This window comes from Gadus macrocephalus, chromosome 18 (genome assembly GCF_031168955.1).
Source record: "Gadus macrocephalus chromosome 18, ASM3116895v1".
Taxonomy (NCBI): domain Eukaryota; kingdom Metazoa; phylum Chordata; class Actinopteri; order Gadiformes; family Gadidae; genus Gadus; species Gadus macrocephalus.
In genome coordinates, this window is record NC_082399.1 from 738,959 (window position 1) to 753,076 (window position 14,118).

The 14,118-nt window shown below is 43.3% G+C and overlaps 1 protein-coding gene across 4 annotated transcripts in view; it reads right to left on the reverse strand.

The window, feature by feature from the left end:
• The window catches only part of LOC132447051 (E3 ubiquitin-protein ligase rnf213-beta-like), a 72,265-nt gene that overhangs the window by 36,248 nt on the left and 21,899 nt on the right, over positions 1 to 14,118 (reverse strand). Inside the window, exons 3-4 of one of the 4 annotated variants that reach the window (XM_060037696.1) lie at positions 468 to 637; positions 52 to 332 (exon numbers count right to left, since the gene is read on the reverse strand). The exons of the other annotated variants lie outside the window; for them this stretch is intronic. Coding sequence (XP_059893679.1) covers positions 52 to 332; positions 468 to 637 — 451 coding nt within the window. The remainder of the gene's footprint in view (positions 1 to 51; positions 333 to 467; positions 638 to 14,118) is intronic. 4 annotated transcript variants of the gene reach the window in all.

Below are 14,118 nucleotides of genomic sequence, written 5' to 3' on the forward strand. Positions count from 1 at the left end.
TTAATATTCATTTGTAACAGTAGTATTTTTGGGAATGTTGATTGTACCTACATTGACCATGGGAGGGTGTGAGTTATCCGGGTAATCTATTCTTGGTGGATCACAACCGATTGTGAATTGGAAGTCTGTGAGGTTCCTATGCAGATTCTTTGTGCATTCTTTGTCAGATGGAGACCAATTCTCAAATATTCTTTGCAGTAGCACTGACACAGAGAAGTGCCAGCCTGCTACAATATCTTCAACCTTTGGTTTCTTCCAGCCAGATCCAAAAAAACTCATCAGTCTGGACGTGTGCTCAAGTCGGCATATGAAGCCCTCAAAAAGGTGCAGCTCTAAAATGCAAAAAATAAATTTTAATCAGTGAATGACAGTGAATTCAGATATATTTACAGTAAAAGACTTAAGACTAAAACCTTAGACTATCTTAAGGTTCCCCATGTGTGTATAAAAAAATCGACAGCTTCCACCTTTAACATTTTTATCCAATGGAATACTGAAGTTCCTCATGGCCGTCTCTCTGAGTTCCTTGTCGCGTTGCTGTACGGCAAACGTGTAGGTATGCTTCTGCCCTCTTGCAACATATCTGTCCTCCAGGGAAAAGCTTGCTTCCAGCAGGAAGCCTTTCTGAGGAAGCTCACTGAAGATGAGACATCCAATCATGTGTTACAATAATTATTAATTTTATAAAATAGTCTTCATTAAAGAGTGGAGTAGAGTTAAACTGGTCAAATCCAAGCAAAACACACATATAATGTCTACTTACAAAAAATGGGTCACGTTAAGAGGATAATGTTCATATTCTTGCAGCAGAACGATTTTGTCATTGTCGGGGTTGAACCGGAATTTCTTATCCAACACTGCGTGAACGTGAAAGATGAAGAAGGGGGTCTCAGAAGGTGAAGACCTCCCTGAAGCCCGGCCGCTGTAACACAGAGAGACATGAGGGTTAGTCAGGCCTTGGCTATATTCGGTCATCCTGCGCTGACAGCTGCGGTCCAACGCGACGGGTTTGGTTAGGTATCGGTTGGTTCGCTGCTCACCGCTCTGCCTCGCTGTGGGACGCCCTGCGGGGCCTCTCTCCGGCCCCTGGGGGGTCCGGCCCGCTCTCCACCTTCGCAGACCCCGTGCTCACCGCCTGTGCGTACGAACCGGGCTTGGCCTTGGCATCTTTTGTCACTCCGGACTCTGGCGCTGAGCTCTTCCCGGAGGGGCCGTCTTCCTTCTTCCGCCCAGCTCCTTGGAGGTCTGCCTTCTCCTCCACTGACGCGGCCCGGCCGTCCGCACCACCCCCCCCCTGTGACGTAGACGTCTGTTGGTCCTTTGGGTTGGACTCCTCCGTGCTGCCTCCTGACCTGGGCGTTCCTCGGGGTTTCTGCCCGTCCTCCCGTCCGCCCGTCTGCGTTTCCCAACTCCTGGTCGTGCTCTTCCCGGTTTGGGTGTGGACGTGCACCTGCATTTTATGCTTTTTCAGACAGGGCGACAGGTTGTTCTCCGCGGACTGAAGATGACTGGTGTGATCTTGATGGTCCACAAGCTGCTCTTCTGCCCCCGCCGGGGCCTGAGCCGGCTCCCCCGGGGTCTGAGCGCGCTCCCCCGGGGTCTCCGGCACCGTCTCCGCTGGCGATGCGGTCTGAGCCTGATCATCCACGAGACGCTTCACATCTTCTGCCTCCTCTCCTCCCTGGCAGGCCTGGCCAGACTTCTTCCGTTTTCCTCTGCTTCTCTTGGCTTTCCTCTTTGGGTCTTCAGCTCTGCGACTCGAGGAACTCCTTGGCCTTTCACCCTGGAAGGGACAAAGAATGCTTTGGTTTAACATACAACATAAGTCACAACATACCCTTATATCCTTGCATCAATATAAAGTACTTATATCAATATAAACTCCCAAGGTAAATAGATAGGCTATAATAATTATAAGAAAGATCAGAATACTTATTTGAATGATTAAAATAATTATATAATAATAACTACTACTATAATTATTATAATAATAATCATTATTGTAATTATTATTCTTATTTATAATTACATGCTATCATTATAATGGCTGACTGAATAAGAAACCCGTCTGATCTCAAAGTCCAGATCCAGAGCATATCTGTACTGTTTACCCGCTGTCTTGTCCTTGGGCTATCGGCCACGCCCTCCTTGGTCGTGCCATCCTTCCTGGTTCCCCGAGTCTCACGCTGCGTTTGGTTCGAGTTCTGCTCCATGTGAAGTGACTCTCTCTGAGGGTGATCAAAACCCCTGCTACCACCTCCTGTGGTTTACGTGACAGAGTGTGGTATATGAAGGTATTATTGTAGCAAAAGTCTTTAGCACCTGCAACTGCAGAATTTGAATGCGTACACTAAAGTCACAGTAAATTTGAAGTCGTATATATTTATTTTGCATGTGTACTCTAAAGTCACAAATGTGTAACAGTACATTTGTAGTCGTAAAAAATATATAAATATTTTTTATACCATTGTAAACACAAAATAGGGTCTACGAGTACGCTAATCTGTGTTACAGGTGCACAAATCCTTTTGCTACAATTATTGCAGCGCAGTTGGTGCAAAACACATTCGCACACCCGTGTTTCATAATCTGAGAACATGCCCAAAAGGTGTGCATTCGTAAACCCAAATTTGAACAAATGCATCAGAAGTTGCACATCTGTGAACGCTATGTTAATTCAGCATTTTAATGAGCGAGCACAAAACCATTTTACAACTGCTCGAATCTGCTCCTGCAAGTCTCAGCTGTGGGTTTTTTTGCAGGTTGATTTGCAACACCCCTAGGTGGTAAATGTGTAGCAAAAGTATTCGTATCCGTAGATGACAGAGCGTCCGTGAGCGGGACAAAATAGTCCCGCCCATAATTTCCTAATCCAATGAAAATCGCCGGCAGGGATGCATTTCTCAAATTACACTGGGACCCACCCCGTGCCAGCCATGGAGCTATAAAGATCGCAGCATACTCAGCACGGGATACGTTTCTTTCTGGAGAAGTGAAGAGGGCGTCCTACTGAACGGAGATGGGTATCCTACATTATGTTAAATGAAATGACTTAGTTGTGAATTCCCCCCAAAGTATTTCATTAACATGCCGCAAATGTCCTTGAATGTATTTTAATGGTCGCCATAACATAAATTCAGAAATGTTAATGCAATACTTTGGGGAGAATTCCCTTGAACTAAGTCATTTCATTTTACATAATGTAGGATAAAGGATACCCACCTCCGTTCAGTAGGACGCCCTCTTCACTCGACCTGGGACGGCTGGTATAAATGGGCTAACAGAAGCCCTCTTACAGTGAAAATAAAAAAAATATTATTAAAAACTTAGAACATATTGTTTTAAATTTTGGTAGAACCTAAAGGAGCAACAGCACCAAAAAGTGACAGAAAAACCCAGGATATATATATCTTCGTTTTTTTCCTGTGAATGGGCTAAATGTATTCAGCCCAAGCGCAGTAGCGTAAGCTTCCATTGACGTTTGATTGACAGGTGCCCTGACACGCCCCCTTCATATGCTTCCCATTTGGGCTAAATTAGTTTAGCCCAAAGGCTGACCTAGCACAGTAGCTACAGTACAGTGTCCTTCGACTAATCACAGCACAGTAGCGCAAGTGCAGTATGGCGGGCGTTAGCATGAAAATGAATGAAGTGGATTATTTACTTTCTAATCGGTTTTCTTTAATGTCTTTGGAGGAAAAATTGGAAGTGAAAAGATTGGGGACACATCAACCAAACGATGTACAGATTTACTGTCAGGAGTGCGGTCAGAATATGGCCGGTAATAGTGCATTTGTAAGCGGGTCAACTACGTTTCGTATCGAAACATTAAAAAAGCTGTCTAAATAACACAACATGACGTGACAAGTGTGTAGAGATAGTGGCCCCTCTCCAAACTGCATTTCAGCGACAGGCAGTAACAATAAGGTTCTCTAAGGAATCGGAAATGATCTCATTTAATGTTGCATACAACATTGCCAAAGAGGAGTTGCCATTCTCAATTTAAATCCGAAATTATTCTCATGAAGAGAAATGGATTAAACATCAACCCGACGTAGGCCTATAGCAATGAGATGGCATGTGCACAATTCATTGCAGTAGGCCTAATGGGCGACACCATAAAGCAAAAGACAGCTGCGGACGTCGGAAACGCCACATAGGCCTACATGTCCTTCATGATTGACGGCGATACAGACGTCTCTACCAAAGAGTGTGATCGTCTACAGCCGCATTTTGCGCAAAGGGAGACCAGTCAACATTTTAATTGTGTAATACTTTAAGCACAAAAAAAGTTTTATTTTGCTTAATGGTTTAGTTCGAAATGTTCAATTTCAGCTCAGTGAAGCACTTTAAACACCTTATTTTTCTTTTTATTTATAATTGTGCTTCAAATAAAGAAATGCCTTTCTCTACACCTTAATCTTGTTTAAAAATCATACACATTATATGAAAGTTATGAACAGAGATATAAAGGTGACCTCATGGCGTCTGGAGCCCTGTGAAGTATTGATAAATGTAATGCATTCTTTAGCCCACCCACCCAAAATCACCACCAGCCGTCACTGTAATTTGAGAAATGCATCCCTGCCGGCGATTTTCATTGGATTAGGAAATTATGGGCGGGACTATTTTGTCCCGCTCACGGACGCTCTGTCATCTACGGATACGAATACTTTTGCTACACATTTACCACCTAGGGGTGTTGCAAAACAACCTGCAAAAAAACCCACAGCTGAGACTTGCAGGAGCAGATTCGAGCAGTTGTAAAATGGTTTTGTGCTCGCTCATTAAAATGCTGAATTAACATAGCGTTCACAGATGTGCAACTTCTGATGCATTTGTTCAAATTTGGGTTTACGAATGCACACCTTTTGGGCATGTTCTCAGATTATGAAACACGGGTGTGCGAATGTGTTTTGCACCAACTGCGCTGCAATAATTGTAGCAAAAGGATTTGTGCACCTGTAACACAGATTAGCGTACTCGTAGACCCTATTTTGTGTTTACAATGGTATAAAAAATATTTATATTTTTTTTACGACTACAAATGTACTGTTACACATTTGTGACTTTAGAGTACACATGCAAAATAAATATATACGACTTCAAATTTACTGTGACTTTAGTGTACGCATTCAAATTCTGCAGTTACAGGTGCTAAAGACTTTTGCTACAATAATACCTTCATAGTGGTAATACAGTCAGCATATCAATACTGGAAACGCTTACCCTACTCATACTAACAACTTCAAGAAGAAAATGCAAATGATTAGTCCGTTTTTTTCCTTTTAGATCAATAATTTCTGTACCATATTATCAGGCATAGGCCTACGTGCGCATGCAAATGTGTTGCTTTTTATTTAAAACAACTCTACCATCAACAGCGATTCAACAGGAGTTTTTCACTTAAAAGTAATATCAAAATACAGTTTAACCACCAATGTCTATATTACAGAAGAAGTAGTTTCCCGAAACCTACCTGTTCAGGTCACATCTCTGTTTAGTCCTCATAAACACGACTTCATTCTGTCAGAACTGGGCAGCTCTGACTCTTAATGTCTCAATTGATCTGGTGCAATCCCAGTAAGGGAACGTCCACAAATGTCTACTGAAGCATTTGAAGTTGTATATATTTTGCTTTGTTTAGCCATCTATTTCAGACAATACAATTCAAGGATAATAATTATATAACTAATAATAATAAATTAGAAAGTGATTGGAAGTTATTGAACATCCAAATAGTTATATTTATTGCAATATTATCTTGAGTGCAATTATTTTTACGACTCTCTCTAATGCAAACGAAGTTCAATTTCGGTTTCAATTCCCCTGTATGTACTGCTCTCAGCGAACATGAAACCTAACGTTTTATACGAACACAAGATCTGTTATCGTCTACTCAGACGATCATCCAGAAATATAACTGTGTGGCCATGTATCCTGCATGAACACATGAACAATATCATTTAATCAGAAAAGTACACCCGTTTTGAAACTAAACCGAACTATTCTCTTGTGGGTTAAATTCTCCGTTTTCTTTTGTCTTATAATCACAAATAATCACTTAACAGTCTGTTTGTGACGTTGCAACATGTGAAAGTAAAGTGAACACAGAACAGAAGGCAATGTAACGTAATGTATAATGTTGAACCCCCTGAAGGGAAAGGGAACAGTAATTGAGGCGTCAGTAAGTATTGTTTAATGGAACTCGGTTAAATTACAAAGAAGAACATTCTAGGGCGGCCAAACACCATGTAGGCCCAGGGGCGGACTGGCCATCGGGAGGTTCGGGAGATTTCCCGAACGGCCGGTCGATTTCAGGCCGAGCCGGCCGGCCGTAATTCTTTTAGATTTTTTTTTTTATTTTTTATTTTTTATTTTTTTTTTTTATTACATATTTATATTATATTTTTTGTTGTAAAAGATGTAAAAAAAAAAATGAAAAAGTTAAGTAAGCCGTGATTTGGGACGGCCTGCGGCCGGATATTTGCTTACAGCGCGAAACGGAGCTCTTGCCTGACGGTGAAACGGGGCCAATGTATTACTGTCAATTTAGAGGGGGGAGCACCCACACAGTGTATGGGGGCAAAGCGAGCGGCCAAAGCGAGCGGCCGATCGGCCCCTCCCAACTTGGACTGCTCCGCGGTCTGTCATTTCTGATTGGCTCAGCCTGACACACGGCCGGGTCACTTACTTCTCGTTGATCTCACTGAAGTTACACCGAAATACGAAAATGTCAAAAAGGTGGTGGAGAGGAAAAAGAATTGGGTGGCACTCAGAAGTTGAGGTTGAAAAGGAAAAAAATGTTAGAGCAAGACGCAGCCAAATGTGCTAAATTAACCAACCATTTCCGTGGAAAAGCCAAGGTTGACGGCGACGCCCCTGTCAGCGAGTCCAATGGTGAGGCGGGAACAGGACACAGCAACATAGCTATGACAGGTGCACTAGCGAGCATGTTTGGCAATATAATAATGACTTAAACTAATTATGGAAGTACCAGAGACGTCAGAGAACTATTCATAATATTGTAATGCCCACGGAAGAGGCAGTGAATGAAGTATTGATTAGAGAGCGATTTATTAGATACCACCGCTAATAAACCATTGGAACGCTTCAACACCGGTAACCACAGCAACGGACAACAAACCCCGGCCCGCCCCCATCTCCCAAACCCTGTGTATGTGTCAATGACAATTTTTTTCCACTAAAATAATTCTATCTTGCACTATTTAGATCATTTTCAGCCTTGATTTACCTTTCTAGGCACATGCAATTTCTAATATTTTGTACATGGACAAGATTGCTTATAAAATATTTCCCAGTGATCTTCACAATATTCTAAACACATGCACATCCCAACATTGACATGCAGTTGCAATGCACATATCCACGGATAAGGACTCATTTTTATTATTTTACACCGGGGCAAAATTCTACGCGCGCTATTCCTGCGGTCTCATAAAAGGCCTCTCCATCCCAAAGTCCCGGGCCAAATTTTTGGGCCAGTCCATCCCTGGGCCTATTACAAACATGTACACAACGGCACCTCTCCCACTTGCACGGTTCATCTCATCAAGACAACACAGGTCTACAGTTCATCACACAAACATAAAGTCAAATAACATAATTGTTTCATAGTTTATTTTATATTTTCACTTCCGCCGGATAAGAGGAGCTCAGGAACCAGCCGGCTTCATTATGCGTCTGACCACGACTCGCGTTCTTCTCCCCGGCGGTCTGCGTCGCTCCTCGGTGTTCGTGGCGTTCTCCTCCACCGGCTTGCCCGCGGGGGGTCTGGGCTCCCGCCGGGGCGGAGCGGGGCTCCTGCCCGCCCTCACGTCGTCCACGAAGGCCTCCACGTCATCGAACTTGACCGTGAGATGGCCGAGGCGTTCCTTCAGCGCGTTGAACTCTTTGTAGAGGTCGCCCAGTGCGTCGGACAGCGGCCCGATCCTAGACGATATTAGATATCACCATGAAACAAATACAAGTGAATATCGATAAGGAATCTGCGGTTTAACGCCTTTGCCTCCTCAAACGTGTAGTGAGGTGGCGTTTGATGTTTTCTATGAAGGTATTATTGTAGCAAAAGTCTTTAGCACCTGTAACTGCAGAATTTGAATGCGTTCACTAAAGTCACAGTAAATTTGAAGTCGTATATATTTATTTTGCATGTGTACTCTAAAGTCACAAATGTGTAACAGTACATTTGTAGTCGTAAAAAAAATATATTTTTTTTTTATACCATTGTAAACACAAAATAGGGTCTACGAGTACGCTAATCTGTGTTACAGATGCACAAATCCTTTTGCCACAATTATTGCGGCGCAGTTGGTGCAAAACACATTCGCACACCCGTGTTTCATAATCTGAGAACATGCCCAAAAGGTGTGCATTCGTAAACCCAAATTTGAACAAATGCATCAGAAGTTGCACATCTGTGAACGCTATGTCAATTCAGCATTTTAATGAGCGAGCACAAAACCATTTTACAACTGCTCCTGCAAGTCTCAGCTGTGGTTTTTTTTGCAGGTTGTTTTGCAACACCCCTAGGTGGTAAATGTGTAGCAAAAGTATTCGTATCCGTAGATGACAGAGTCCTTCCTGATAGATGTGGCGTTTCCGACGTCCGCAGCTGTCTTTTGCTTCAAGGTGTCGCCCATTAGGCCTACTACAATGAATTGTGCACATTCCATCTCATTGCTATACGTCGGGTTGATGTTTAATCCATTTCTCTTCATGAGAATAATTTCGGATTTAAATTGAGAATGGCAACTCCTCTTTGGCAATGTTGTATGCAACATTAAATGAGATCATTTCCGATTCCTTAGAGAACCTTATTGTTACTGCCTGTCGCTGAAATGCAGCTTGGAGAGGGGCCACTATCTCTAGTCTACACACTTGTCACGTCATGTTGGGTTATTTAGACAGCTTTTTAAATGTTTCGATACGAAACGTAGTTGACCCGCTTACAAATGCACTATTACCGGCCATATTCTGACCGCACTCCTGACAGTAAATCTGTACATCGTTTGGTTGATGTGTCCCCAATCTTTTCACTTCCAATTTTTCCTCCAAAGACATTAAAGAAAACCGATTAGAAAGTAAATAATCCACTTCATTCATTTTCATGCTAACGCCCGCCATACTGCACTTGCGCTACTGTGCTGTGATTAGTCGAAGGTCACTGTACTGTAGCTACTGTGCTAGGTCAGACTTTGGGCTAAATTAATTTAGCCCAAATGGGAAGCATATGAAGGGGGCGTGTCAGGGCACCTGTCAATCAAACGTCAATGGAAGCTTACGCTACTGCGCTTGGGCTGAATACATTTAGCCCATTCACAGGAAAAAAACGAAGATGTATATATCCTGGGTTTTTCTGTCACTTTTTGGTGCTGTTGCTCCTTTAGGTTCTACCAAAATTTAAAACAATATGTTCTAAGTTTTTAATAATATTTTTTTGATTTTCACTGTAAGAGGGCTTAGCCCTGTTAGCCCATTTATACCATCCGTCCCTGACTGGGACCCATCGCGTGCCAGCCATGGAGCTATAAAGATCGCATCATTCGTTTCTTTCTGGAGAAGTGAAGAGGGCGTCCTACTGAACGGAGATGGGTATCCTACATTATGTTAAATGAAATGACTTAGTTCAAGTGAATTCCCCCCAAAGTAGCCTATTTCATTAACATGCCGCAAATGTCCTTCAATATATTTTAATGGTCGCCATAACATAAATTCAGAAATGTTAATGCAATACTTTGGGGAGAATTCACTTGAACTAAGTCATTTCATTTAACATAATGTAGGATACCCATCTCCGTTCAGTAGGACGCCCTCTTCACTTCTCCAGAAAGAAACGTATCCCGCGCTGAGTATGCTGCGATCTTTATAGCTCCATGGCTGGCACGCGGTGGGTCCCAGTGTAATTTGAGAAATGCATCCCTGCCATCCCTACATGTAGGCCTATAGCCTACATGTCCTTCATGATTGACGGCGACACAGACGTCTATACCAAAGCGTGTGTGATCGTCTACAGCCGCATTTTGCGCAAAGGGAGACCAGTCAACATTTTAATTGTGTAATACTTTAAGCACAAAAAAAGTTTTATTTTGCTTAATGGTTTAGTTCGAAATGTTCAATTTCAGCTCAGTGAAGCACTTAAAACACCATATTTTCCTTTTTATTTATAATTGTGCTTCAAATAAAGACATGCCTTTCTCTACACCTTAATCTTGTTTAAAAATCATTCACATTATATGAAAGTTATGAACAGAGATATAAAGGTGACCTCATGGCGTCTGGAGCCCTGTGAAGTATTGATAAATGTAATGCATTCTTTAGCCCACCCACCCAAAATCACCACCAGCCTTCACTGTAATTTGAGAAATGCATCCCTGCCGGCGATTTTCATTGGAGTAGGAAATTATGGGCGGGACTATTTTGTCCCGCTCACGGACGCTCTGTCATCTACGGATACGAATACTTTTGCTACACATTTACCACCTAGGGGTGTTGCAAAACAACCTGCAAAAAACCCCACAGCTGAGACTTGCAGGAGCAGATTCGAGCAGTTGTAAAATGGTTTTGTGCTCGCTCATTAAAATGCTGAATTAACATAGCGTTCACAGATGTGCAACTTCTGATGCATTTGTTCAAATTTGGGTTTACGAATGCACACCTTTTGGGCATGTTCTCAGATTATGAAACACGGGTGTGCGAATGTGTTTTGCACCAACTGCGCTGCAATAATTGTAGCAAAAGTATTTGTGCACCTGTAACACAGATTAGCGTACTCGTATACCCTATTTTGTGTTCACAATGGTATAAAAAAAAAATATATTTTTTTTACGACTACAAATGTACTGTTACACATTTGTGACTTTAGAGTACACATGCAAAATAAATATATACGACTTCAAATTTACTGTGACTTTAGTGTACGCATTCAAATTCTGCAGTTACAGGTGCTAAAGACTTTTGCTACAATAATACCTTCATAGTTTTCACCTTCCATAGTCCGGCAGCACAGTGTTGTGGTCATGCAGGAGCAGGTCTTTGACCTGCGTCATGATCGCGTATTTCCAGTTGTCTAAGACCAGGGTGAGGTTGGCGCATCCTCTGGCATTGACCTTCTGTGCTAAAGAGACCACAGACAATGTCGACCGAAAAAGGAAATATACATTACCTCGATTCACGGTGTTATGTAGTATAATTGTAATTGTTTACTCATGTTTCTTGGCAGTAATGGCCTCATTTGCGTAACCAAGTGTACATAATAAATATCGTGAAGTCACATGTTTCACAATATATAACATGTACATTTACATGTATAAAAATATATATCGTGATACAAGAACATTTATCACAATATATAACTTGTATATTTGCATGTCTAACAATATATTTCGTGATACAACATCACAATATATAACATGTATATTAACATGCATCACATTGTGATTGTGAGTAAGCCCATCCGTCATTAGATCAGAAAGATGGACGTCCTTCAAACATGAAGATTTAGGTTTTGAATTACACAACAAATATTAAGGTAATCTGTGAATCTTGAGCATAGATATGTAGTATCCAAAAAAAATGGATCATTAAATTTAACTTAAAGAAATAGATCACATTATGAAATGGTCGATATGCAATATATTTAATTGTGTCCCTTGTATCGTATCGCCATTTTCTTACCAATACCCCCTCCTAGTCTCGAGGGACGAGACTGGCCGGTCGACTAACCGTATGCATGCGGTATACGAGGTCTACTGATTAAGTGTGAAGACAAGTTGAAGAGGTGAAGTCACCTCCAGACCTGTAGTCCCAGTCCAGGCTCTGCTGCTTCCTCTGTGCCTGCACAGCATACAGGGTCACCAGCATCAGACACAAGACCAGCATCCTGAAGCCCACACACAACAACCTACAACATAAGACAACGCAATAATGAGGATTCACTGTTTGCTCGACCCATCCTCGTAGTTAGAAAACCAAAACGTAAGTTTCGATGGTGACTGATGTTTGGCATGCAGAATGAAGCGTAGAATCCATACCTCAACCAGACCACGGTAGAATGCCTTACCACTCCGGTCCTGGGATCACAGGCAGCCTCGTCTGGCTGAGTCCAGTTGTGCCGAGTTGTAGATCATTGTGTAACCGCCCCTTCCATCCATCCAGACAGACACACACCTCCCAACTTTTCCAAGACGAGGACGATGCGTCTTTGGACTCCGCCCCCAAAACAAAACAAATCCCAAAGCACATGCACTTTAATGCTGCCTCCATCGGTTATCGTGTATCTGCGATTGATTAGCTCTAATCATTTACAAACGATTAGGGAACTGCGTTGGGATCAGCCCGTTCTGCGACCCTTCTTGCAGCAGTGCGCGGCCTCCTTCATCTGCTGTCCATCTGAGGCGCAGGCAGTCCAGCGTTGCCATGGAGATGAGACTCAGAACTGGCGCTGACCTTCCAGCCTCAGACGTGCCGGTAACAGGACCCTCTGATCTGCTGTGCGGTGGACGGGGGGGCCGTGTGAGGGATGTTCTCTACCTAACTGCAGGGAGAAGTAGGACCCAAACCCCTCTGAGCATAAATCAAACGCTAGGCGCTGCGCCGCGTGATTAGAACCAGGCTGCACTACTCCACCGTCAGGGATGGCCGATGCTTCTTCCTTTGGGTCACCGAGCACCTTGGAAGGGTGTCCTTCCTCTATCGCGGACAAATGACGACAGGATGTTGGATTTTAGGAATTAATTGTTCTTTATTAGGTTTTAAATCCGGGTCTACAACACTTGGATCCTCTATGGCTCGCCGTAGGCTCGGACCAAATAGCATCCACACTCAGCCGACCCGGGATAAAGGTCGGAATAAATCAAAACCCAAACCAAACTAATTCAGTATCACATCATCAGGCAACTCGCCACTCAAACCGGGACTCGGATGGTCGAAGAGGACCAATCAAAAATACATTTTAACAATGTTGGGCGGAGATGGGGACCAAAGAAAACTCAAACGGAGATCGACTTAATTCATCGTTGGAAATCAACCCTCAACTCCTCATTAATAGCATTCAACGATGCATCTTAGTTTGACAGGTCAGTGTCTCAAAACGCCTATGCATTGGATTTAAATTGATGCTTCGTAGGAACAATCGGACTCCCATCATGGTCGGACTACAGACTGTTCTGGATTCCCCGCTTTCGTTAACCTGCATGAACAAAACTCAACTGGATGAAAGGAGCCCCAATTTGAGCCGAGCATGAGAAAGAAAGTCCAATAAACCGCCACGGAAACCTGTGACCCTCGGCATTCTGGGAGCGGTAGTCCTGTGACCCTCGGCATTCTGGGAGCGGTAGTCCTGTGACCCTCGGCATTCTGGGAGCGGTAGTCTTTGAAGGTTGATTGATGGGTGACGCACCAAGGTTCCATAAAAAAAAAAAAAAGGAAAAGCCCCCCATTACCAGGGTGTTCTCCTGCCCCCCCTCTGGAACAAAGCCGGGCTGGAAAATATTCGGAGCGCGTTGGGGGGGGGGGGGGGGTTAACAGGGGGCAAGGGGAGAGGGGGGCTGGGGGGAAGTCACCAGGGCTGTTCATCAGTCGGTGACTCAGACAGAGGAGTAGGGAGTAGGGCGTGGGATTGAACGAACGGACTCCAGCCCACCGCTAGAGCAACTCAAGGTGCTGGGGCCGGGGGGGCCGGGGTCTAATATGGCTCATCAAACTGGGGAAACACATCGCCGTCGCAGCGTCTGGCAGGTCCAGCGCCGTTCCGAGTTCTCCTTACAGCAGTCGGGGCTTTCAGTCCGAATTAGTTGCAAAATTAATAAATAAAAAAGGAAAAAGAAAAACACACCCGTCGCCTTTGTCTAATTAATTGCAGTAACCTCTTTAGATTTGAAATTGTACTGATTGTATGGGGGGGGGGGCTATCGATGTATAAAAACAGGCCTGAGCAAACGTCCAACTGGAAGTATTGAAAAAAGAAAAACCACCACGCTACAATTGAAAAAACAAAACAAATTAAATAGCAATATCATTCCTCAAACCTATGATTATTTACACAAAAATGTTCAAAATAATATTGTGGGGGGGGGGGGGGTCACTGGAGGGAGAGAC